Source organism: Trachurus japonicus, chromosome 12, assembly GCF_045865225.1.
Source record: "Trachurus japonicus isolate A0001 chromosome 12, Traja_1.0".
NCBI classification, from domain to species: domain Eukaryota; kingdom Metazoa; phylum Chordata; class Actinopteri; order Carangiformes; family Carangidae; genus Trachurus; species Trachurus japonicus.
The window spans coordinates 2,877,508-2,905,441 of NC_140918.1; the positions used below are offsets into that span (position 1 = coordinate 2,877,508).

General features: G+C 39.7%; 2 protein-coding genes across 5 annotated transcripts in view; both read right to left on the reverse strand.

Annotated features, from left to right (window-relative positions):
- The window catches only part of mef2ca (myocyte enhancer factor 2ca), a 41,682-nt gene extending 37,551 nt beyond the window's left edge, over nucleotides 1-4,131 (reverse strand). For 2 of the 4 annotated variants that reach the window (XM_085792601.1, XM_085792599.1), the window contains exon 1: nucleotides 3,865-4,131. The gene's annotated coding sequence lies outside the window, so the exon portion shown is untranslated. The remainder of the gene's footprint in view (nucleotides 1-3,864) is intronic. The other 2 variants (XM_085792602.1, XM_085792600.1) reach the window with 2 other exon arrangements.
- Nucleotides 4,132-22,256: 18,125 nt separating this feature from the next.
- On the reverse strand, nucleotides 22,257-27,524 carry cetn3 (centrin 3). Its single transcript, XM_085792366.1, has 5 exons — nucleotides 27,372-27,524; nucleotides 26,133-26,268; nucleotides 25,007-25,121; nucleotides 23,915-24,106; nucleotides 22,257-22,481 (listed from the first exon to the last, which is right to left on the reverse strand). Exons 1-5 carry the CDS (start codon nucleotides 27,386-27,388, stop codon nucleotides 22,438-22,440), a joined length of 504 nt encoding a protein of 167 aa, XP_085648492.1. The 5' UTR covers nucleotides 27,389-27,524; the 3' UTR covers nucleotides 22,257-22,437.
- Nucleotides 27,525-27,934: the final 410 nt, after the last annotated feature.

The window sequence follows — 27,934 nt, forward strand, 5'->3', positions numbered from 1 at the left end:
TCAAAAGTAATTATTAAAGTTATTTTATTCATTAACACACTCTTAAAAGTACAAATACCAAGTAATGCACTAAACTAGGCCTAAAAATACTCATGATTTTCAAAGTAAAAGCACGACCAGAGGCTTGTTCTCGAAGTTTCACAGTAAAACTATCTGTTATCTATAGATGCAATGGAGATAAATTGACTTCCTGTGTATTAGATCATTAATGTGTTGTGTTGTTTAGTTGAGTATCAGTTCTGTGGGTCATGTGTACATGTGTCATCGTGGGTGGGTGTAGGGATGATGAAGGAGGAGGGGGAGAGGGGGGGTGGGGTGGGGGGATGAGGAAGTAGCTATAGTCGAGGGCAGAAAACAGAGAACAAACCACAGATTGAGAAACTTCTTCTCCTTGGTTTCCCCGTGAAACCGAGTCACTGTGACGACACGGCCGGGGGGTGGGGTGGGGGTGGGGGGGTCAGTGGAAAATATGATGGTCAGATACCGAGAAACGAGTCTGACTCCTTTGTTCTCTGCACGGTGGATTCACATTGTGTCTCAACAAACAAACAAACAATCAATCCATCAATCAATCAGCTGTGTCTAGACTAAACCACGGCCTCAGGTGAGTCATCTAGTGACGCTCAGTCAGCTGTCTTCGCCCCCTTTTAGCTCCATGTTTGGTCTCCTCCACCAAAACAACGAGCTGAAAGATGCTAAAATGCTACATGGAGCTGATGCTAAGAGTTGGTGATGACTCTCTGTGGTTTATTGATCTATTGTCAATACATTACACCAGTGGTTCCCAACCTTTTATTGGCTTACGACCCCATTTTTTACATTTTTGCATTTTATTTGAACTCAATTTATATTCGAGAAGTATAGAATATAGAATACAGTTGTTTAAGATTGTGTGTGGTGTTTTAATCATAATTTTAAAAAGAATAATAATTAGTTAAGAATATTTTTTATCAGTATTTTTTTTAATCAATTACTAGACATTTCAGGTGACCGCATTTGAATTCCTGGCGACACCACGTGGGGTCCCGACCCCAAGATTGAAAAACACTGGATTATACTATTGATTAGTGATAATAGAGTGAAAACATACAAGTTTTTGCATCTGTGATCTATAATAATCAATGAATATCCATACTTATTTAGAGTTATGAATAAATTAAAATTATAATTTACATGATAATTAGCTAATGGCAGATCTGATAAATCATCCGGGCTGATATCTGATGATGTCACGCTCATAAAACAGTGAGTCACACTGCTTTGGTGCTCCATGTTTGGTCTCCTCCACCAAAACAACGAGCTGAAAGATGCTAAAATGCTACATGGAGCTGATGCTAAGAGTTGGTGATGACTCTCTGTGGTTTATTGGTCTATTGTCAATACATTACACCAGTGGTTCCCAACCTTTTATTGGCTTACGACCCAATTTTTTATATTTTTGCATTTTATTTGAACTCAATTTATATTTGAGAAAGTGAAAGTATGGAATATAGTTGTTTAAGATTGTGTGTGGTGTTTTAATCATAATTTTAAAAAGAACAAAAAAATATTTTTATCAGTAGCCTAATTAGTCTTTTTAATCAATATAGACATTTCAGACAACCCCATTTGAATGGGTTGAAAAACACAGCGTTACACTATTTATTAGTGACAATACAGTGAAAACATACAGGGTTTTGCTTCTGTGATCTATAATAACCAATGAATATCCATACTTATTTAGAGTTATTGAATAAATTGAAACTAATTTACATGATAATTAGCTAATGGCGGATCTGATAAATCATCATGGGCTGATATCTGGTGATGTCACGCACATAAAACAGTAAAAACCTAGAGTCGTATCAGCTGTTTGAAGGTGATCGGGTTCCAAATTTACTGTGTCATCGATAGATATTGATCATCAGAGCGTTAAAGACCTGTCTAGACATAAACACAGTCTCAGGTAAATCACCTGTTGAGGTGTCGCCGCCCCCTTTTAGCTCCATGTTTGGTCTCCTCCACCAAAACAACAAGCTGATGCTAACTGGAGAGTCAAATTGATTTATTGTCAATATATAAATACTATTAATTAGTGACAATACAGTGAAAACATACAGGATATCTATATGTATTTAGAATTATTGAATATATATTATTCTCATTGGCCTATTTAATATCAATGGTATCAATCACTACACTGTCTATTCTCTATTTAAATGGTAATAATTAGCTAATGGAGGGTTGTGCATGATTGATATCTCATATGTACACATATTTATTCATAATTTAGAAGATATGTGGGTATTCTTTCCTCAATTTGGAAATATCATTAATTGTGGAACTCTAGTTTTATAGAGAAATATTAATAAATGTCTCAATATTATCTCAATATTTTTCTGCAACACATAGAAAATTGCAGACATTTCTAATAATATTTTCAAGTCAATATGATTCAATATTGTCTTCATATCCTTAACAGACACACAAACATCTGCAGAAAACTCTCTCCTGTCCAAATGTTCTTTTCTTAAAATTATTTATTAAGCTGTGACTGAAAAAAAAAAAAATCCGGCCCCTGAGGAAATCTGCAGTTTTAGTGCCTTTGGAAAATTAACACCAGATACAATCAACCTCATTTATCCTGAATCAAAGAGCAAAGAGACATCACATGCTCCAGACTTCAACAACCGGCCTCGTTATGTTGGAGGAAAACAACAGGAAGTGAACACAACACAACAACACAACAACAACAACCGCCTCAAACTGTTACAACATCGTCAATCACCGACTACAACAACAACAGACCAGAGCCGAACGAATCGATATCTGCAGATCAACGATGGATTAAATGATCATCAGCAGCAGCTTCATGGAGATTTTTAAAAACATCTTTCAGCTCTTTGTTCTGGGTTTTTCTTTTTCTAACGACCTCTGGCTGCTCCAATAAATCATCCAGGCTCATATCTGATGATGTCACGCTCAGAAAGAGTGATGTAATCATCCCTAATAAGGCCGTGTTACATCACACCGCTGCGTCGCAGTACAAAAAATACAAAAACTGAGTCGTATCAGCTGTTTAAAGTTGATCGGGTTCCAAACATTTACTATGTTGTCGATAGATATTGATCTGTAACGCCTGAAGACCTCTGACCGACTTCTAATTCTTCACAGTGTCGGCCATTTTGGCTCTTTAAAACAGCGAACTATAGTTTCAACACAACTTAAACTTCTCATATAAAGTGACTGTCGACAGAGAAATATCAGGATGAATAAAAAAGAAATAGAAATGTTTTAAAGGGGACATATTATGCAAAACTCACTTTTTCATAGTTTTAGTATGTGTATTTGCATTTCCGGAGTGCCTCCTCACCCCTTAAACGTCAATTTTGACAACTACGTCAACATTTTGTAAACTGCCAGTCAGAAAATGTGTCTCTTAACAAGCTGTTTTAATGTGAACATTCAAGCCCTCGCTCCCATGGTTACCTCAGCTACCAGAGCGAAGACTCTAAACCGACCGTTTAGAGTAGGGCTGTGAAACCCAGCTGTGCTCAATCTTTTGGTTTTTCTGGCCAAAGCATGTTACTAACATTACTTTTAGACATCAAGGTACCATGTCAAGAAGCAGAAATGAGCAGAATATGTCCCCTTTAAATCTCCTTGTAGCAGCTGCAGAGCCAGATGTCCTCGACAGGTGGAGGAGACCAAACATGGAGCTAAAACAGAGCGAAATTCAGTCCACAAACACATGACACGACTCGATTTAAAACCAAATGAAAGTTAACTTTGTAGTTTAGTTTCTCCAGGACTGATCAACGTCTCCCTTCTGTGTTATTCCCCAGATCTCAAACCCATGAACCGTGTCCAACTCCGTCCACTCACCAGTGCTTTCTGATCCGTCTTCACCTGGAAGGTTTCCCCCAGCAGCTCCAGCTGTGGGTTTTTTTTCTCAGTCAATCCCTTGTATCAAACAAGAAGACACGAAAAAATAAAGTTTTTTTTTAAGAAAAGAAAGTAAAAGAAGTTGATAAGTTGTTATTAAGCCAGACCAGCTGGCTTAGAGGAGAGGGGGGGCGACCCAGAACTGGGCTGCGTTTGGATCTGAGCTCTCTCGACACTGAGGCGAGGTAGTCGACAGCGACCAGACCCTGACGCTCAAACACCGCCCCCTCCCTCCCTCATTCCCTCCCTTCCCCCGATCACACACACACACACACACACACACACACGCACACAGTCGTACACTCACACCCGGTGACCCCCCCTGTGTCCGAGCTGGACGTGGACGTCTGTGGAGAAGTCCGTCCGCTCACCTGTCGCTGCCACTCGGGTGTATATTTAGCTCTGAGGTGTCAGTGATGCTGCCTCTCTCTCTGTGTGTGTGTGTGTCCATGTGTGTGTGTGTGTGTGTGTGTGGCAGGGGAAAAAAATGTGTTGCTGACACTCAGGGCCTCGATCCGTGGGCCTCGGTGCAAGAGCCCGGAGGATTACTGGCCCAAAGGCCGGCGGCTCTACACATTACACACACAGAGAGAGAAAGAGAGAAAGAGACAGAGAGAGAGATCAAACCTGCGAGCTTGTCCTAGATATCAGCGCACCGAGCCGAGCATCTGCTTGGCGGAGGATTACCCCCAGCTGTCCGCTCCCGTCAGCGCCACCGGCCGGGGCAGGAGCAACAGGAGGAGGAGGAGGAGGAGGAGGAAAAGTGGCCAAAGGGCTTCAACCAACTTCCATGATCTACGATCCATCAGACTTCAGAACAGGAAGTCGTCTGAATCATCGAGAAAACACACACAACGAAAAACTATCCATTGCCATTCTCACATCTGTACAGCCAGCAGCCACTTAGCTTAGCTTATTTTAGCATAAAGGCAAGGCAATTTTATTTGTATAGCCCGTTTTTACAAACAGTTTGTCTCAAAGGGCTTCACATGGCATCGTAGCAACATCCTCTGTCCTTAGACCCTCACATCGACTGAGGAAAAACTCCATGGAAAACCCTTTTAACAGGGAAAAATCGGAGAAACCTCAGGAAATCTAAGTGAAATGTGCATAACACAGACCTACAAACTCTGCAGTAGTGAAAAAGGCGACAACATACAAAACTAAAACCCTTTTCATTCACTTCTACTACCCTGATTGACGTAAGAAAACGGTGACTGTAGCCAAAAGGTGACCAGTTTGCAAGATTACCTGATCACAAGGCCAGAACTGCTTTTTATGACGTCATTATGACCTTGACCTTTGACCCTGAACCACCAAAGTCCAGCCAGTTCACCATTGAGTCCAAGTGAATGTTTCTGCCGATTATGAAGAAGTTCTGTCAAAGTTTGATGGAGATATCACGTCCACAAGACAGAGACAGACAAACAGATGGACAAAAAGACAAATGTATTGAATTTACAGATGTACAACAACAACATCGTGTATAAATGGAGAAATATTAGGGACAGACGAGTGGTTTCTAGTATTTATCTTACAGTCATCTAACTGGCAAACTGTAAATAAGTTGAAACTAAAAGTAAAATGTTCAAAGACGATGTGACAATTTCAAACCTCTATGTCTAGGCGAGGTTTATGACATGTGGTGGTAGACCTCTAACAGCTTCTAGTGGACCTGTTGGAGCCTGGAGTTGTCAGTCCACCACCAACTGATGAAGCCACTTGGATAAGGGGCGAAAAGCCTTCAAAGACAAAACTACGTCCAGTTGACTTGATTCAATAGCCTCTAGACAGTCCTCTAAAAAGTTCGGGAAATCATTAATGTGGTTGTAGTTTGTTTATACCAAGGAAAGGACCGGTCTGGTTTGATCATCATCATTTGTTCATTCAAGAGGTTCTTCAGGTTCTGTTGGTCTGTGAAGAGTTTATATGTGTCAAGAAGAGGTGTGTGAGGTTGAGGAGACCTCTAACTGCTTCTAGTCACTGGTTTTACAGGTTCCTTAGGGCAGTGGTTCCCAAAGTGGGTCCTTGAGAGGGTTCAAGGGGGTCCCCAACTGTTTCTAAAAAATTTCCCCCCCAGAAATATTAGCTTTTTTTCCCAGAAATTTCTTGAAATTTTCCCAAAAAATTCATGCTATTTGCAGTAGTTTGAACGTACATTGACTAAAAAAAGTAACGTTATTCAGTCTCAGAACAATTTTTAATGTGTATTTCTGGTGTTTGTTTCAAATTTTTGTCCAATGGGGGGGGGGTCTGTGGTCTAATTTGTGTCAGTTTAGGGGATTCTGTTGGGGTTTTAGATCTAGAGAAAACCGATGTCCTCTAAAAAGTTCTAGGAGTTGTGAAGGAGGCTGTTTGCTGCTTACACAAAAGGCCCGTTACAACCGAAAGGGGTTTGGCCTTGTGTGTCTCTCCACCCAGGCCCTGATCAGCACAACGAGGCTCACCTGCTGCTGAGCTCGCCTGCCTCCCAGCGTGGCTTTTGTTTTGTTTGTAGTTCATGTCCTACTTTGTTTGTGGCACCTTTAGTGTCTTTGTGTGGGTGTTTGGGGTCATAGGTGGAATGGACCCACCTTTGTTATGCCCCTTTGGTTCATTTTAAGACTTCATTGAGGAGGTTCTACAGGTTTCTAGGGTGCTCCATTGGGTTTCCAAGAACTTCTAGAGGTCTAGACAAAGTGAGTGATCGTCTAAAAAGTTCTAGGAGTTGTGAAGGAGGTTGTTAGCTGTTTACACAAAGAGCCAGCTGCTTTGGTTCATTTTCAGACTTTATTCAGGAGGTTCTACAGGTTTCTAGGGTGCTCCATTGGGTTTCTAAGAGCTTCTAGAGGTCTAGACAAAGTGAGTGATCCTCTAAAAAGTTCTAGGAGCCATCAAAGTTGGTGACTTCAGACACTAGTGGGGTTTCCATCCACCTATTCTTATTCGCATTTTCAAAATTTGCGCCGTCATCCCGGGGGAGGAAAAAAAAAGATAGCTAATTAACTTAATTACCCGCAGGTCTTCTCCCAATAATCGCAAAACAATAAAAACGGGATGGAAACGGGCATAAATTCCCATTTTCACAAAATTAGCTCAAAAAGGTTGATACATTTGGATGGAAACCTGACTACAGTCTGTTTGTTCACATTAAAACAAGACGACCACCCGGTTCGTCAAATTTGGACGAACTGGGAAGAGGAGCTTCGAGAAGCTTCTGCTACAAAACAAGCTTGAAATATAGACTTATTTAATTTTTTTCGGGACAATTTTGCATTTCGGGGCTTCAATACAAGACGGACATTACATACGAGCAGCATGGAGGTATTTGGATGTTTTTTGGTGTGTCTTTTTGTTACGAAGACAGTTGGTATCCATTTGCAACCGTTATATGGACATGCACTGCTACGCCGAGACCCCCTGTAACTCAGAGAAGCCACGGAGGACTCTGAAACTTCTCCCAGCCCTTAGTCCACATGAGGGTAGTAGAGTAGATAATGAGTGAAATTTGAATTTTGGGTGAACAACTATCCCTTTAACTAAAATACTGTAAAAAAAAAAGTTTGATTCCAGCTGCAGAGAGACCAAACCTCTGATGGTCACATTGATCGATTCCATTTTGCCAACGAGCTCCTTCTCCATCTGGACTCAGAGGGCTTCAGATCAGAGCTGTAGGTCTGACCTCGCTCAGAGAGTTTAGTCAGCAGCGATGAAGAGGAAGCAGCTGGAGCGTAAAGGATAATTCCACCTGAAAATAAATTCTGGGCATGACTTCCTTCTGACAACACACAGCAGCAGCGGCGGAGGAGACGAAGGCCGAGTAGCCTACTGTAGTGTGTGAGCGGAGGAATGTGTGAAATCGTGTTTTAATTTCCCCACCGTTGGTTTGCATCCATCCTTCACCTCCTCCTCTTGGAAAAAAATACGCCGTCCATTCAACACCACCTCACCCCCCCCCTCACCCCTTCAACCGTGGAGCTGTTTAGACTCCTGTCCGCACCATTTAGCCTCGAGGAAAAGGAGGAGGAGGAGGGAGGAAACGAAAAGAGGTGGAACTGTTTGTTTCTTCACCCCCGTCTTCAGGAAGCCGCCGAAACAGAAACAGAAACACGGGGGCCAAAATTGAATTATGGGAGATTCAAGCTGTCAGAGAAATGATTCTAGTTCGGCTCCGTTTACAGACTGAAACAAACCTGAGCCTCCGACACCCCCAACCCTACCCCAACCCCACCATTACTGTCTTTCAGAGCTGCAATGATCCATGGCAGAAGATCCAGTTTAACTTCACCTACAGCTCCTTCGACCGAGGCTGCGTGACTCCCACAGGACAGAGCCTCAAATAAAGACGGTACTCATCCTCAAAGTGACACAACCAAATAAAAAACACATTTGCAAACTCTGATGAATCTAGAGAAGTCCAGTTTGCCTTCAGCTTCAACACTTAACCAAACTCTGAGGCACTATAATGGAAAACCGGAGGAGCTGGACACTCAAACAGAAATAAAACCAGGGCCCCAGACCAACTTTTTTCTTTCTAGGAGCTCAGTGACCCCTAACTTAAAATCATTGGGGCACAAGCTGAAAATTTAGGGGCGCACACTGTAAATCGACTTGCAAAGCAAATATTCACATTTTCTTTTCATTCATGATCCTCACACACATCGGCCTCACACCTGCAATGACAGATTACAGATTCTTTGAGCCATTTCTTCCACATTTCACCAAAAAACACCAAATTTGCACATGCACAAGTAGATAAAAAATATACTTGCACTGTCTCGAATTTTAAGGGAGAAATGCCTCCATGGAGGGGCAGTCTGGAGCCCTGAAAACCCATATTTGTTCCTATTCTGTTCTTATTTAGGCCTAAACTTAGCATTAGCATGAGCATCCCTTAATTAAAAGTAGAAAGAAGAAGTTTAGAATCAAACTTAAATCACATTATGCACCAATAGCTGCCTCCAGAGACAGAAAGTAATAAAGGTAGATGTTTGTGTTAAAACTCCATACAGTATAAAGGTAGATGTTTGTGTTAAAACTCCATACAGTATAAAGGTAGATGTTTGTGTTAAAGCTCCATACAGTATAAAGGTAGATGTTTGTATTAAAGCTCCATACAGTATAAAGGTAGATGTTTGTGTTAAAGCTCCATACAGTATAAAGGTAGATGTTTGTGTTAAAGCTCCATACAGTATAAAGGTAGATGTTTGTGTTAAAGCTCCATACAGTATAAAGGTAGATGTTTGTATTAAAGCTCCATACAGTATAAAGGTAGATGTTTGTGTTAAAGCTCCATACAGTATAAAGGTAGATGTTTGTATTAAAGCTCCATACAGTATAAAGGTAGATGTCTGTATTAAAGCTCCATACAGTATAAAGGTAGATGTTTGTATTAAAGCTCCATACAGTATAAAGGTAGATGTTTGTATTAAAGCTCCATACAGTATAAAGGTAGATGTTTGTGTTAAAGCTCCATACAGTATAAAGGTAGATGTTTGTGTTAAAGCTCCATACAGTATAAAGGTAGATGTTTGTATTAAAGCTTCATACAGTATAAAGGTAGATGTCCATGTGTAGTGTGATTATAAAGCAGCTCTAGGTTCTATATTAATACTGTGAAAGTATCAAAGCCTCAGTCCACAGAGAAATGCACACAGCCTGTATTCAGAAACTGAGCCTTAAAACCAGCCGTCAGGACTTCCTGTCACTTTGTGATGTCACAACAAAGCCCCGCCCACCATCACATCCAACAACTCTGCAGGATTTCGTTTTTTTGAGTGTTTTATTCTGAAATCTGCTCTATTCTTTATCAGATCAATCACAAAACAGTCAGCCAATCAGAAGAGAGTCTCGGAGCCTCCTCTGTTCTGATTGGCTGACACTGACCAGACCTCCAGAGAGAAACTGAGAGAGGAGATGGAAAACTACATTGAGATGTTTTTTTTTAGATCTTCTTGTAGAACAGCCCTTCAAAATAAAACACCGCAGAAGATGAAGAAAACATGGAGACTAAAGAAACAATATCCTGTCTTAATCGTCTTTTATTCTTTAACAAATAAATGTCGAATGACCGATCTGTTCACGCTGCTGATGTGTGCAGTATGTAAAGTACAGTACAGGTGTGTGTGTGTGTGTGTGTGTGTGTGTGTCATGTATGTGATGTGTAACTGTGAGGACGAGGTGTTGGAGGAACATAAATAAACCGTCACAGCATCAATAAGCTCCGTTTGAACACAACCAGATGTGAGCAGAGAAACTATTTTTTCCCCGGTGTCTCTCCTCCTTCTTCCCCTCGGAGAAACGAAGAAACGAAGAGACAAACTGCTGGTGGTTCTCAACGTGGGGCCCAGGGACCCTCAGGGGTCCTTGAGAGGGTTTAAGGGGGTCCCCAACTTTTACTTGAAATTTTACCACTTTTTTCTAGAATTTATGAAGTTTTTTGAGAAATTTTTACCACTCTTTTTTATTTTTCCCTTTAAAAAAAAATTAAGAAATTTTTACCACTTTTTCTAGAATTTTTTTAAAACTTTTTTTTTTTGAGAAATTTTACCACTTTTTAGGGTCCAGGCAGCGCAAACTTCACAGAAACATCCGACCCCATGCCAGATTCACTCAACTCCAAGGACATGTGCCCCCCCCTCCTAGGGGGGGCACAATAAGCGTTTAAATTTAAAAACTTTAAAAATTCCTACCAAACCAACGGTAGATGCTACAGTGTTGAAACTTCACCACAATGTAGCCTCAATACTGCTGAAACTTTTGTCCACTTAAACTTATTACAAATTATGAAGTCCATCACTCTGTTTTTTTCAATAACTGTAAAACTTTTAAAATGTATCTCCTCCCACAATTTTTGTTCAATTGACACCAAACTTGCAACAGAGCATCTCCAGACCGTCCTCCACAAAACTTGTTTCTCGGATTTTTGATTAAGCAAAAATTGAGTCTACAGTGCATGAAAACGTTTGACTGTAAACACTACTGTAAACACCATTAAATTCTTGATAAATACATTTTCAATCTTCCTGAAAAAAAAATGACAATATTCTGGAGTCATGGTTGATGAAGTTTGGCAAATATCAGAATTTTAATTCAAAAACTGGATTTTTGAGAACATTTTGAATTCTGCTCTCATGGGAACAACTGCAGTCAATGTGAGACTGGAATTTATAAACATCAGATTTTCTCTTATGAAGCAAAACACTTATCATTAAAAACAAATCACCAACATTTCCATGCTGTCAAGATGCAATTTATGTATTATCAGATTTTTGTTTAGATGACTGAATTTCTGACTTTTGACCATTTCATCACAACAGCTGCCCGGGCACTGGCTCACCTGAGTGGATAAATGAAGCTACACAGCAGGTCTCACTACCAGCTAATTAGCTCAGCGAGTTAGGAGCTGGTTCTTGGTGTCAGAGGCTGTGGGTTCGAGACCCAGCAAGGGTGATGATGATGATGACAGATCAAAATGTCAGTTGTTCTCAACACGAAATACAAGACTATTGTCCTAATGGTGGCATCACAGCAAGCCTCTAAATTTAAAAATCCAAATAGCTTGGACTGGACCATGTGCGAAGGCTCCTAACATCTTAGAGTCACAGTAGATGTCTGACAAATACATATCATTATTTTACCTCAAAAACTGATTTTTCTTTTTACTGTGGTTTCAAATCTGCCTACACGACAGTGAATGGCTTACTCAATTTGTGAAGCCACTGTTGAGCTGTCACTTGTCAATTAGCTCAGTGTGATAGACAACGGTCTTTGGTTCCCGAGGTTGTGGGTTCAATCCATAGACTGTAAAAAGAATGGACGTAGCACCCGTGACGTCACCCATTGTTTTGGAGGAGTCTGTTTTGTGCCGCTACTACGGGGGTTTGAACCGCGCCATGTTGGATTCTACTTGCCATATTTGGAGCGGTGCGGCCGTTGGCCGGCCGAGAGCCCGCCCACTGGCCTCGTAGCAGCGGTCTCCGGACCTGTCACTCAACGGTTCTGCGCCCTCATTGGCCAGAACTTTAAACCTAATAACAGTAAAACGGTAGAGTTTTAAAAAAATTCACCCCCCTCAGAGTGTGTGCGGGGGTAGAAACTATCGGTTGAGACCAAAAAAATGAAATGTACCAGGCTGTAAATATGTTTTTTTAAGCTGTAAAATCGGCTATTTTAACATGGGGCTCAATTGGAGTTGCTCCCTTCTGGAGCCAGCCCCCAGCGACAGCCCAGGGGATTGCAGTTTTTTGAACGCGGAAGTGAGCTTCACTTCTCAGACCGACAACTGCCCCCTTGGTTCAATCCTCAACTGATGCAGATTGAACATTATAAGGTCAACTGTCTTGTCTTCCTATTCTCCTGTTTGTTGCTCAGAATTGCCTAAATATGCCCAAAAGTAGCCCGGACCCGACCCATTGCTGCGCAGCAGCTATAATTTCTAGAATTGTTTTTGAGAAATGTTACCACTTTTCTCTGGAAAACATTGTCCCTTTTAAATAAATTAAATTGAAAATGTTTTTTTTTTTCTATCACTTTTTTTCTAGAATTTTTTTTTTAAATATATTTTTTTCAGAACTTTTACCACTTGTTCAAGAAATGTTTTTAGAGAAATTGTACCACTTTTTCTCTATAATATTTCCAAAAATTCACGCCATTGGCCCTAATTTGAACATCTGCATTGACTAAAAATGTAACATTCTTCAGTCTCAGAACAAATATTTGTGTATTTCTGGCATTTGCTTCAAATTTGTGTCAATTTAGGGTCCTCCTTGATGTAAAAACCTTTGAGAACCACTGATTTAGGCCGTTGTTTTGCGGAGTGAGTGAGTGTGGAGGCGAGGGGATGAGAGGAGAGGAGGGGGGTTTGGGGGGTTTGGGTTGCGGCTGAAGCTGGGATATCCGAGAGATGAAGTTACTGTGAAAGCCATGAGCGAGTGTAAACTAATCCATCCTCACCCAACTGCCAGGCATAGTCTGAAATCCACAGCATGTCTCGAGGCATTCCCCCCTCGTGTCTGAGCCCACTCCCCTCACAGACCTCCACCGCCGTCTGATGCCGCCATCCCATAATAATAATAACGCTGTTTATGTCATAATCTGTTTTTAAAAAGACATTATCAAACACTGATGTGCTGTCGTTTCATGTTTTAGGTTCGTTTCTATGAGTTTATTATTTGACGTTACAGTGAAGACAGACAGAGAGAAATGTGGAGGAGGGGGGAGGGGGGGTGGGTATGATATGCAGCAAATGGTCGCACCAGCTGGGAATCAAACCGGGGACTCGGGGTATTTACACCCATGTGGGAATGTGGTGGGCCCGACCACTCTATTCCTCTGTATTCTGTTATTTTACACTGAAGTTTAAAACCCCCACTCTCTCTCTGTGTCCCTGAAGTATCCACAGTTTAATTAACATGACAGTGAATGCAACATGAGATATTAATCTAATTATCAATATATCAATGATTAATAAAAGGGGAAATATTTGTTTTAAATTTTGAATAAATCAAATTATTAACGGACAGGTTGTGATTTTTTTTTAGCTACAGGGTCTACATATTTACATTTATCTTTTATCTCTATAGCTTTTATATTTAGTTCTTTTTTTGTATATATTGTATTGTATTTTATTTGTTGTAGCCTACACTGATATTTTGGATCACTCAAAGTTTATTTTATCTCATCTTTCCATTACAGGAATTATAATAATTAAAATTAAGTAAGTAAATTAAGTATAAAGTTGTAATTTTCACATATTGTACATTATTGTCATAACTGTAATGAAGAATTAAAGGGTTGGCACTTATAAACTGGCACAAATCAAGATTATAAATTAAACTATATATGATGCAGAGGAAAATATAGGAATTATATAGGAAAAATATCCCAACTCCATCTATCATTAATCTCAGGAGGAGATGCAGGACTGAATTCATTAAAGAACAAACACAAACGAATCACTTCAGATCTGTTAAAGGTGAAGAAATAATAATAATAAAAAAACAATTAATAAGTAAAATAAATGAAATAAAAACAGAAACAACAATACACGTTAGTTTCTGAAAACACTGAGGAGCTGTTTAAGATGCCGAACATTTCACAGCGAGGTTTCAGGAGGTTTCAGGTCACTGGTGAGGAGGGGGAGGGGTCAAAGGTCACGGCCCCCACCTGGACAACGGTGTCACACGGCCAGCTGACACACGCCATAAACATGGAGGACACACACACACACACACACGGACACACACACACACACACACACACGTTTCTGTATCTGAGAGACTGAAGTGTTTCTACATCACTGATTCAACTGAACTGAACCTGAACACATCTCCTTCCTCCTTGTTTCTTTCTATCTCATTCTCTTCTCCTTCCCATCTCTTCCTCCTTCTTCTCTTCCTCCTTCTTCTCTTCTTCTCCTCCTCCTCTTCTTTCTTTCTCTCTTCTCCTCTTCCTCCTCCTCCTTCTCGTCTTTTCCTCCTTTTCTTCTCCTCCTCCTTTCTTTCTTTCTCTCTTCTTCTCCTCCTTCCTTCTCCTCTTCCTCCTCCTCCCTCCTTCTTGTCTTTTCCTCCTTCTCCTTGTTTCTTTCTATCTCATCCTCTTCTCCTTCCCATCTCTTCCTCCTCCTCTTCTTTTCCTCCTTCTCCTCCTCCTCTTCTTTCTTTCTCTCTTCTTCTCCTCTTCCTCCTCCTCCCTCCTTCTCGTCTTTTCTTCCTCCTTGTTTCTTTCTATCTCATCCTCTTCTCCTTCCCATCTCTTCCTCCTCCTCTTCTTTTCCTCCTTCTTCTCTTCTTCTCCTCCTCCTCTTCTTTCTTTCTCTCTTCTTCTCCTCTTCCTCCTCCTCCCTCCTTCTCGTCTTTTCTTCCTCCTTGTTTCTTTCTATCTCATCCTCTTCTCCTTCCCATCTCTTCCTCCTCCTCCTCTTCTTTTCCTCCTCCCCCTCCCTCCTCCTTTTCCTCATCCTCCTCCCCCTTCCCTCCTCTCCTCCTTCTCCTTTTCCTCCTCCTTCTCCACCTCTCCTCCTCCTCCTTCCCTCCTCTCCTCCTTCTCTTCCCCCTCCTCCTGCTCCTCCTTCCCTCTCCTCCTCCTCCTCCCCCTTCCCTCCTCTCCTCCTCCTTTTCCTCCTCTCTCTTCCTTTCTCCTTTTCCTCCTCCTCCTCCTCTTCCTCCCCCCCTCCTCCTCCTCCCCCTCTTCTCCTCCCCCTCCTCCTCTTTTCCTCCTCTCTCCTCCACCTCCTCCTCCTCCCCCTCCCTCCTCTCCTCCACCTCCTCCTCTCCCCTCCTCCTCCTCCTTCCTCCTCCTCCTCTCTTCCTCTTCCCTCCTTCCTTCTCCTCCTCCTCCCCCTTCCCTTCCCTCCTCTCCTCCTTCTCCTTTTCCTCCTCCTCCCTCCTCCTCCTTCTCCTTCTCCTCCTCCCCCCTTCTCCTCCTCCTCCTCCTCTCCTCCTCCTCCTCGGGGTCGGAGGTTAAGTGTTGTCACGTGTCTCTGTCCTAATGACTGACAGGTGGAGACGACGCTGAACTCTGACTTCAGAGGCGCCTGCTGAGAAAACAGGAGGAGGAGGAAGACAAGGGAGAGGAAGAGGAGGAGGGGGAGAGGAGGAGGAGAAGGAGAGGAAGAAGAAGAGGAGGAGGAGGAAGAGTGGAGGGGGAGAGGAGGGAAGGAGGAGGAGGAGGAAGAAGGAGGGAGAGGAGGAGGAGTAGGAGAAGCGATAGAAAGAAAGAAGGAGTATAGGAGGAGAAGAAGAGGAGAAGGAGGAGGGAAAATAAGAGGAGGAGGAGGAAAAGAATGGGAGAAGAGGAAGAGATAGAAAGAAACAAGGAGAAGAAGAGGAAAAGGAGGAAAAGACGAGAAGGAGGGAGGAGGAGGAAGAGGAAGAGGGGAAGGAAGGAGAAGAAGAGAAAAAGAAAGAAGAGAAGGAGGAGGAGAAGAAGAGGAGAATGAGGAAAAGACGAGAAGGAGGGAGGAGGAAGAGGAGGAGAAGGAAGGAGGAACAGAAAGGGAAGGACGAGAGAAGAAGAGAGAAAGAAAGAAGATGAGAAGGAGGAGGAAATGAAGGAGGAAGAGGAGGAGGAGAAGAAGGGATGGAAGGAGAAGAGGAAGAGAAGAGAAAGAGGAGAAGCAGGAGATGGGGAGGAGGAGAAGGAAGGAGGATGAGAGGGGAAGGAGAAGAAGAAGAGAAGGAGGAAAAGAGGAGAATGAGGGAGGAGGAAGATGAGGAGAAGGAAGGAGGAAGAGAAGGGAAAGGAGAAGAAGAATATATAGAAAGAAAGAAATAGAGAGAAAGGAGGAGGAAGAGGAGGAGAAGATGAAGAAGGGATGGAAGAAGGAGGAGAAGAAGGGAAGAGAAAGAGTAGAAGGAGGAGAAGGAGGGAGAAAAGAAGGAAGAAGAGGAGAGAAGATGAAGAAGTTTTTCATACTTCGTCTTCAGCTCCCTGTTTGTCACTATTATGGGATGCACCAGTTGTCAGTCTGTCCATTAACATGTTGCATTGCTGTTGTTGTCTCTCAGTCGCCACGGTAACAACAGAAAACACCAGTCACTGTGGAGGCTAAGCTAATGGTTAACAGCAGCTAACTGCTAACGGCTAACAGCTAACGGCTAACAGCTAACAGCTAACAGAGCGATCAGAGTCTGGAGGCCTGAGGGAGTTATTTATATACGTCTCATCAACACACATGATCACCAGCCACTCAACTGTGTGTGTGTGTGTGTGTGTGTTACCGTGGAAACCACAGGGGGGCGACTCTGAGGTTGTAACTGGGGAGGAACTAAGGTTTGGTTTATTTCTGGAGCGTTGTGTGTCGCTCCGCTCCGACAGCTGAGCATGAGCCAGGACAAGGGCAAGTCAGGGTGTCCATACCCCCCAAATGTCAAATCAAACCTCATTATACTTCAAATAAGACTCATAAGGAGCTTGTTTTTAGACACTTTCTCCTTATTTCAAGCAATTTTCACTTGAAATAAGTAGAAAAATCTGATAGTGGAGCAAGTTTTTCTTTTTTATTACAAGCACAAAAAACTCCCTTCCACTGGCAGGTTTTTTTTTTGTTATTTTGAGTGAAAAAAGTAAAAAAATATCTTATTTTAAGTGGAAAGAGAATAGTTCTGACTAGAAATGAGACACTGGGACAAGAAATGAGACAAATATTCTTGGAAAGATTTTGAGTTTTTACAGTGTAACTCAGACCGATTGAATAGGCTACGGTTTCTCAGACCTGCACTGCAAAAACTCAAAATCTTACCAAAAATATTTTTAGGTGATGAGTCTTATTTTAAGTGGAAATTTAGATTAGTTTAGACTTAGAAATTAGACATTGTGACAAGAAATAAGACAAATATTCTTGGAAAGATTTTGAGTTTTTACAGTGTGAGGAGTTGTGATGAGAAATAAATATTCAGATTTCAGAGGTTTTGTCTTTTTTTTTTTTACACTGCAAAAACTCAATCTTTCAGTCTTATTTCTTGTCAAAATTCCTCATTTCTAGTAAAAAAAATCTCTTTCCATTTAAAATGAGACTCATCACCTAAAAATTAACTTGTTCTTAGATAATTTTTGCTTGTTTCAAACACATTTTTACTTAAAATAAGTAGAAAAAATGAAAGCAAGTTTTTTGTGCTTGTAGTAAGAAAGAAAAACTTGCCCCACTATCAGATTTTTCTACTGATTTCAATTGAAAATTTGTTTGAAACAAGTAAAAATGACCTAAAACAAGTTAATTTTTTAGGTGATGAGTCTTATTTTAAGTGGAAAAAGTTAGTTTTCACTAGAAATGAGACATTGTGACAAGAAATAAGACAAATATTCTTGGAAAGATTTAGAGTTTTGCAGTGTACACATGGTAACACAATCCCTGCAGACTCTCTCTGTGTGTGTGTGTGTGTCTGTGTCTCTCAGCCTTTTATTACTGCATCACTTTCATTTTTTAGTTATTTTGAGTGAAAATTTGTTTGAAACCAGTAAAAATCATCTAAAATCAAGTTCATTTTTAGGTGATGAGTCTTATTTTGAGTGGAAAGAGATTAGTTTTGACTAGAAATGAGACATTGTGACAAATAAGTCAGGGTGTCCATACACCAAATGTCATTTCTAGTCAAATCAAATCTCATTATACTTCAAATAAAACTCATCACATTAAAAAGGAGCTTGTTTTTAGACACTTTTTCCTTCTTTCAAGCAGATTTTCACTTGAAATAAGTATAAGAATCTGATAGAGGAGCAAGTTTTTCTTTCTTATTACAAGCACAAAAAACTTTTTGTGAAAATTAGTTTGAAATAAGTAAAAATGATCTAAAAACAAGTTAATTTTTAGTTGATGAGTCTTATTTTAAGTGGAAAGAGTTAGTTTTCACTAGAAATGAGACATTGTGACAAGAAATAAGACAAATATTCTTGGAAAGATTTTGAGTTTTTACAGTGTAGCCTAACTCAGACTGATTGAATACGGTTTCTCAGACATGCACTGCAAAAACTCAAAATCTTACCAAGAATATTTGTCTCATTTTTTAGTCAAAATGCCAAAACAAATCTCATTATACTTAAAATAAGACTCATCACATAAAAAGTAGCTAGTTTTTAGAAACTTTTTTACTTCTTTCAAGCAGATTTTCACTTGAAATAAGTAGAAGAATCTGATAGTGGAGCAAGTTTTTCTTTCTTATTACAAGAAAATTATATAAAAACAAGTTAATTTTCAGGTGATGAGTCTTATTTTAAGTGGAAAGAGATTAGTTTTGACTAGAAATGAGACGTTGTGACAAATATTCTTGGAAGGTTATGAGTTTTTGCAGTGCACACATGGTAACACAATCCCTACAGACTCCCTCTGTGTGTGTGTGTGTGTCTCTGTGTGTGTGTGTGTGTATGTCTGTGTGTCTCTCAGCCTTTTATTACTGCATCACTTTCATTTGTCCCAGACCGCCACCGAGGCCTCTGCTCTGTCATTGTGTGATTGGCTGAAGTCGTTACCAAAGCAAACTGGGTCAGAGAGCGACCGCGGCGGAGGAGTCGAAGCTCCGTGTGGGGAGACAAATGACAGGGAGCAGCAGGCCCCGCCCACACCGAGGGAGGGGGGTCGTGGTCGCCGCCGTCTGGTGTCTGTGGCGTGGACATGATGACCTCATCAGCAGGGACGTCCTTGTGTGTTACCCACTATTTCTATTTCCACTTCATTAAGTAACAGGATGAACTGATGTGCAGTGAAATTTAAATTAAAAGGTCAAAGATCTTTAACCTGCAAATTCAACATCAACGTTTAAGAAGCTGAACTAGTGAAACTTTTTTTTTTGCCTAAAGATCACAGGCCGTAATTATGTGATAATGCCAAGAAATTACAATTAATTACGTCATAATGTCTAGAAATAGCCTAGAAATAACGGTTCATTTTCATAGTAATGACGAAATAACAATTGATTGCAAGGACTTGGTGGAGAAAAAAATCTGATTTTTCCCCCAAAGTTCAAAGCATCAAACATGTCATTACTATGAAATTGACCGTTATTTCTAAGCAATTTCTTGACATTATGATGTAATTAATTGTTATTTCTAGGCTATATTTTGACATTATGACATAATTAATTGTTATTTCTAAGCAATTTCTTCACATTATGACGTATTTAATTGTTATTTCTTTTTTTTTTTTAAGTATATTTTTTGGCATTTTTGTTTCTGGTCCTCGGTCGCCGCCGTCTGGTGTCTGTGGCGTGGACATGATGACCTCATCAGCAGGGACGTCCTCATGTGTGTGTGTGTGTGTGTGTGTCCCGGCGTCAAGTTTACCCACTATTTCTATTTCTACTTCATTAAGTAACAGGATGACTGATGGGCAGTGAACGCACCATGAGATTTAAATTAAAAGGTCAAAGATCTTTAACCTGCAAATTCAACATCGTTTAAGAAGCTGAACTAGTGAAACTTTTGACCTTTTGGCCTAAAGATCTCAGCAACCCTTTAATTTACAGGCCGTAATTATGTGATAATGTCAAGAAATGACAATTAATTGCGTCATAATGTCTAGAAATAGCCTAACACTCAATTTCATAGTAATGACGAGAAATATAGGCCAGAAATAACAATTGATTGCAAGGAGAAAAAACTCTGGTCAAAAGTTCAAAGCATCAAAGCATGTCATTACTATGAAATTGTTTTCTAGGTTATTTCTTGACATTATGACATCATTAATTGTTATTTCTAGGTTATTTCTTGACATTATGACATCATTAATTGTTATTTCTAGGCTATTTCTAGACATTATGATGTAATTAATTGTTTTTCTTTGCTATTTCTTGACATTATCATGTAATTAGTGGCCTGTAAATTAAAGGGTTACCAAAATCACTTTTTAAATGTAAAAGAAAACTACTAATTATCTGTACATCAGTGAATTATTTAGACTAGAGGACAGATTTTGATTGTTTCAACTACAATGTGCATAAAAACTGATGATTCTTCTCATAATTCATTGTTTAATCATTTTTCAGTGCGACCATGTGTTGTTCATTTAACTTTACTGTACAAAACACATTCATTTACTTATATTGTTATATATTTTTTTATCTTCATAACTTGTATAGTTTGTTCTTTTGTATATGTTGTATTCTATTTCATGTTGTACAATGTGCCTTTTTATGAAACTGCTGCTGTAACATAATAATTTCAGTTATTGTATTGTACTTTTATCTAGACACAAAATGTAAAAAAAGTAAAAAATGTTGGAGGATGTTTTCATTTATTAACCATCTAATCAACTTCAGTTTCACTGAACTAAACATCCATCATGGTGTTTGGAAACTGGGCGTTGTGGTTTGTTTGTGGTCGTCACCTCATCAGAGCTGCAGTCGTCGTCTTCTTTCATCATCGGCTGCTGTGACATCATCTGTTGTCGTTTCTGTGACTCCGCTTATTAATTAAAGGCTGAGCTGCTGAATCAGGAGAAACGCTGCAGCAGAAACATTACACACACACACAGAGAAAGTTGAAGCTGCTTCTTGATTCTCTGGTTGAGACGATGAAGATACTGAAGCGTCATGATGAGAGACTGAGTCCCTCTGCTGGTCGGAGGAGGAACGACAGGACGGAGGAAAAACATTCACATCAGAGAATATAAAATATAAAATACTTTACAGCTATTAATAGACCATAATAAGACTCAGTAGAGCCTGTTAGGTCTTAAATGTGTAGGACAGATTGTATTAAAGTCATTTCATTGTGGAGGAACTTTGTGAATTTTATGGGTTGTTGATAAATTAGATCAAGAGTGTTTCCTTGTTCAATAATTAGATAAATCTGGATTAAGAGATGAAAACTGACGGTTCTACAGTGTTGTAAGGAAACTAAAAATATTAACATTAAATATGTTGAAGGTTCAGATGTTGTAAACTGCAGCATGTGGGAAAAATTAAGACACTAATGAAGAACGGAACAACTTCAGTTTCATTGATATTGGTGTAAAACTGGCCATCTTTGTATGTTGTTTTGATTCATAAGGCTGTTATTGAGATGACTCCATCTTATTTATCATCTTTTAATCTTGAATAAAAGGATTTACAGTCTCCGTTCTCAGGACTTTTTACATTTTACTGTTCCTAGGGTCAGAACAGAAATGAGGAAGAAAGATTTGAGATTTTCTGCTCCAACTTCATGGAACATTTTGCAGTCAGAGTCTGGTATCTCTGAATGTATTTAAGTCCATTTTTCATCCCATTATATCCAGGTTTCATGAGTGCAAATGTTTTATTTGAGTTTTAATTGTAACTAATTTTGTAAATTCAATTGTTATTTGTATATTTTATGTCTATGTTTAATGTGACCATGTGTTGAAACTGTTTAGTGCTGCCATTCTTGGCCACTGGTCTCTCTTGCAACAGTGATCTTGGATCTCAATGGGACAAACCTGGTTAAATAAAAGTTGTAATAATAAAAATGTAAATTATATATTTAAAAATGAAACAAAAAACAAAATAAAATTCAATTCTGAGCTCATAAATACTGAGCGTCATCATCTCCCTGTGTTTTTTTAGACGCTGCTCCCGATGCTGCAGTGTTTTGTTTGTAAAAATCTAAACGAAGCTTTTTGCTGGTAAACTGATTTATTTTGTACAAAATAAATATGACATTGATCCAAACACTGACGACATGTAAAACTGCACAGTACAAAAACGTCACAGACACAGAAGAATCAGGGATCAAAACGACGTCGACGTCTGAAGCTCAGAACTCGTTTAGTTCTTTGATCTGAAGTCACAGGAAACTTCTCTAACCACAAAGAAACACAGAGGAGAAGAGAGTGTGTGTGTGTGTGTGAGTGTGTGTGTGTGAGTGTGTGTGTGAGTGTGTGTGTGTGAGTGTGTGTGTGAGTGTGTGTGTGTGAGTGTGTGTGTGAGGAGTTCACGGCTCGTTGTCGTCTGAACCGTCAACCTGTTCATCATCACTCCTTCACCTTCATCATCACACTGGTTCAGTCTGTTTCTCTCTGTGTGAACGAAGAGTCCGACACACAAACGTCCAATCAGCTTCCTCCGACGCTCCGACGCCGCCTCACGAGTCTCCGGTCATGATGGACAGAAACTCGTCCTGGTTGACTGAGGAGAGAGAGAGAGACAGCTCAGTCAGGAAACAACCATGAGTTCATTAATCAGGGTTTATACAGGAATCTTGAAGTTCATTCTAAAACCTTTTTAAGACTTTTTCAAGACCTTCTCAATATTTTTTAATACCTCACCGCCGCTTCAAGCTGTAACCATTTACATCAGTGGCACTTTCAACTTAACAGTTCTAGTTTGTGATAAAGACTCTAGACCACTATGATACAACAGAATTCAAAATAGGCTGGGATAATAAATCAAAGGCAAAGTTTATCAAAAAACAAAACAAAAAAACATTGCTCCACTCTCAAAAAACAAAACAACAATCTTTCTTTCTTCTTTCTTCTTTTCTTTTTCATGTACCGGTTCATCTTTGTTTTTTTAATAAAATGAATAAATTCACACACTTTCACAATGTTTTTTAGGACTCAAACTCTTGGAAAAGCCGATTCAGAAAAAATATCTTCAAAATGTAAGACTTTATAAAGTCGTGAAAAGACTTTTTAATACTTTTTAAGGGTCTTAACGGCTCAGAGCAGAGCAGAGCAGAGTGACTGACAGACCCGTGTTTCAGACCAAACACTCTATAGAAGTGATTGCTGTTGGAAGATAGAACTATTTAAGACTTATATTAACACAAACATTCACCTTACTTCTGATTTAATGTCACATTTTAACTTTCATATAGCCTATAAATCTCTCTGCCCCCTAGCGGCAGCAAATCTCTTTGCTCCGTAGGTGGGTCTAGAAACGAGCCATAGGAACTTTTTGAGTCTCGAACACCGTTTGTGTTGACCAATCACAGCGCTCTATCTGTTTAGAGAGTCGTTGGGCGGCTTAACGCCATGACGACATACTTTACGATGGTGAAAAACATGACAAGAAGATAGATGGCTTTGGCAAAGGAATCGTTTGAATCGGCGTTGACATCAACTTTGAAAGAATTAAACTTGTCATTTTCTTTAAAAGTTGAGCCAGAAACTGACCTGAAGTCGTTCATTTAGAAGAAGGATGGATTTGGTGTTTTGCTGACGGGATATGGGAAAAGTTTAATCTACCGACGTCATCCTGCTCTTTGCTCTGATTGGTCGTAGCGCTACCCTATTGGTGCAGAGGCAGTTTGAAAGACAGCCTTCATCCCGCCCCCTGGATTGAGCCGAGGTCTACCGCTCGTTGACACACTAGACATGTTAATGACATATTTGCGTCAGGCTAACTTTCAGACACATTTTAATTCTTCAGGACAGTGTATATTATGTGATGAGTGTGGGAATGTACAAAACATTGTGTGTATTTTATGTTTTATGGAAATCTGGTGCACCCATCTTCTTGTTTTCTTCTTTTTTAAAAACAGATTAATCTACGTGCACATTGTCCCTAAATGAAATGAAATGAAATCATCACATTCATGTTTTCCCTTCATGACTTACTCTCTCCGTCTCCGTCGGCGTCAAACTCGTCGATCATGCTGCGTAGCTCCTCGTCGCTGACGTTCTCCCCGAGCTCCCGGGCGACTCTCCTCAGGTTCCTCAGGCTGATCTTCCCCGACTCGTCGTCGTCGAACAGCTTGAAGGCCTTCATGATCTCCTCCTTCGGGTCTCGCTCCAGGATACGCTCCGTCACTAAGGAAGAGACCGGGAACGTGATCACCACCACCACCATCATCATAAAAGCAAAGCATGTCCTAGATCATAAATCACTCTATATTCTGTACAATTCACTGATTCTTCCTTATTTAGAGTACTGTACAGAGACATGGGGAAACACATACAAAACTGCACTTCAGCCACTTTTCATACAGCAAAAAAAGAGCAATGAGAATTATTCACAGGGTTGATTATGGGGCACACACCCATGACTTATTTTGGAAATCTAAAACTCTAAAATTGTTTGATTTGGTGGAGCATAAAACAGCCCGAGTATTATATAAAGCAAGGAACTATCTGCTACCAAGAAACATTCAGAGAATGTTTCATGAAAGAGAGCAAGGTTATGATTTAAGAGAGAAATCAAATGTAAAGGTTGGCAGAGCTCGCACAACAAAGAAAAGTTTCTGTATCACCATTTGTGGAGTAAAACTGTGGAATAACATGAGTACTGAAATCAAAAACATTTTGAGTGTAATCATGTTTAAAAAGAGAAAAAGAAATGATTCTCCAGAGGTACATTGAATAATTCACACAAGGTGTTTGCTTGCTTACTATTTGGATTCAAATGTGTAATGTGTAAAATGTTTAATTAGAACATGTAGTTAAAATGATAGGGGTAGGATTAGATAAGTTTATACTTCTTCCTACTCCTTTTCACTCATGTAAACTGCGTTGCTTATGAGATGTTACTTTTTTGTGTTTACATTTTTGCTGTTCACTTATTTCCTTATTATATTATTATTTTATCTTTTTTTTTCTTACACTGTCGTTTACATGATCGAAATAAAGATATCAATCAATCAATCAATCAATCAATCAATCAATCATCATCATCATCATCATCATCATCAGCTGAGGTGAGGTGAAACTCACCGACTTCGTTGAAATCCTCAAATGTTATTTTCCCGTTTCCCTCGCGGTCGTAGTCTTTCAGGATCTTCAGGACGTCGACTTTCTTCACCTCGAAGCCGAGTGCGCGCATCGCCACCTGTTGGACGTTATTCACCGTCACATACAGTTCAATAATAAACTTTAAACTTTAAACAGAGCTCTTCCTGATCGGTGTATTGATTCTATCAGCATTTTAAGTCTTTACATAGTTGAATACTATTACTAATAATAACCTGTTTTTAATCACATACAGTAGGAGGAACAACAATAAAACACTGAGCTGTTTCTCTCTGTTTGTCTCTGTCGACTTAATTCAGATAATATTCATATACTGTATATTTTGTCATTCAGGTGTGAAAAGTTGCTTCTGAACAGCAGGATGAAGTTTAATGTGTCATGTTGAATGAATGAATGAATTAATTTTATTTTGAACGAATGTGTCTAAATGAAAAAAATATGTATCATCAAATCATAATATGCACAAGTTGAAAAAGGAGTAGGAAGAAGTACCACTTTGTTTAAATTCCCATCCCTTTCTACTCATCATGGTTTATATAAATATCTACATCAGCTGGGTGTAAACTCATCAGGGGTAAAAAAGGTGACAAGATACCGACCCCCTAGGGAGGTCTGGGGGCATGCAACAACTTTAAAGGTGAATTTACAGTCAATTTTAGCATGAGACTAGGGTCCAGATTTACTAAGGTTTGCACAACCTTTGCTCATGCTAAAACTGCACAATTGATAAGCAGCGATTTTCCTGAGAACCTAAATTTCCCTCAGTATATAAAGCTAAACATTGCCCATACAGGGCTCTAAACAAACATTTGCAGCAGGTTATTGTGTATTGATATGGATATTTATGTAGTATATACTATATACTACATAAATATCCATATCAATACACATAAATCCTACTTTTATGTTCCAGGGAACAATGTTCAGAAAGCAAAGCAGTGAGATGATGATATAAAATACTGTGTATTGAAGGAAGTATTGTGACATTTGATGCATTAATCTAATATTGATCAGAACATCAGACAGTATCAGTAAACATGGTGTCATAAGTGCATTCCTCTGTCTTCGTCATGTCCTGGTGTTTACTCACCTTCAGCTCGTGGTAATCGATTTCTTTGTCTTTGTCGGTGTCGAACAACTCGAACGCCTCTTTGATCTCATGTTTCTGGTCCTCGGTCAGCTCCCTCCTCTTCTTACGCTTGGTTTTGTCGCCCACGAGCTCCGTTCTGGGAAAACAAAACAGACACCAGATTCATCAATACAGCAAAATTTGTATTAGCAGAACTGGAAAATCAAGAGTTAGATAGTCTATACATAATGATGGCTTCATTTCAGTCAAATAAGCTGAAGGCAGAAAGTTAAATGACAATAAATCAGAGTAACCCAGTTATTCATTTGACAGGGAGTTAAGACATTTTAATTCTAAAGGAAGAACTTTTAATCCACTTTGACATTTTGAAACCTTAAACAATACAGCAGCTCTAAGTTACAAACTATTTACTCCTCAAACATGGACATGATGAACTGTGAAACTCGGGTTCAGATTTGTGATTTTACCACATTGGATCTCAAACCACTATACTGCCCCTAACTGGAGGCATTTTGCCGCTAAAATTGAGACAAAGCAAGTTTATTTTACTAGATAGATAGATAGATAGATAGATAGATAGATAGATAGATAGATAGATAGATAGATAGATAGATAGATAGATAGATAGATAGATAGATAAGTTTTATGTGTCATTCTTATGCGTTAAATAAAAACTATGTTTCATCTACCGTTCGAGATCAAGATCAGTGCATTAATTGTACATGTGCAACCAGTAAGTTTGCCGTTTGTTTGTTGTTTTTAACAATCAAATAATGTGTAATCTGTCATCACAGGATGGATATTTGCTCTGGAAGTTGATTTGTGCCCCTAAAAGTTTCTGTTTGCGCTCCTAAAATGTGAAGTTACGGGGTGGGGGGACTGTGCTCCTGGTTAGTCTGGAGTCACTGCACTGCCTGTTGAAATGCTAAATATTATTCAAATTATTATTATTCCACCGAACAGGAGGATTTCGCTGCTTTTCGATCAGCAGGTCAACACCAGCAGCTGAACCATTGAACTTACAGCTATCAAAATAAAACACATACACAGACACACGAAGCTTTATCATATTTAAATACTGTTACATACACTCTAATAGCTTCTTTTTGACAATAATAAATCAATAACACATATCAGACTGTACAGTGAAGCTAACACTAGCCTAGCCTCCGTGTATCCGCCGCTGCAGCGTTAAAACCTGTAAACTGAGCTGTTAAGGAGGACTTATGGGTTATTTACCTGAGAGACAGACTCATCCTCAGCGGGAAATCCAGAAAAAAGCCCCGAGAAACAGACGTTACTAGCGGCTACACACAGAGACACACACCGCTGCTCCGCTCCGACCGACAACACAACACAACAACACAAACCGTTTATCCGCGGCGCTCCCACACAGACGCTTCCCATTGGTCGGCGGTTACCCGGCAGCAGCAAGCTGCGCTCTGATTGGTCAACGTCATAGCGAATCGAAATCTTTTTTTCCAGAAACTTTATTGAAAATCAACTGAACTGCAAAATGCGGTTTAGAGGATACTCGAACACTTTTGCACCTTTTATGTTGATTATATCAATGAATATATCGATTACATGACAAGTTTTCTATTTGATGAATATTTATGGGTATATTTAAGTTAAATATACTTTATTAATCCTTTGCAGGGAATTACAATGTTACAAGCTGCAGAATTAGTTAATTGTTATTATTGCATGTTGATCTATGTAGGATTTATTGCCTATCTATCTATCTATCTATCTATCTATCTATCTATCTATCTATCTATCTATCTATCTATCTATCTATC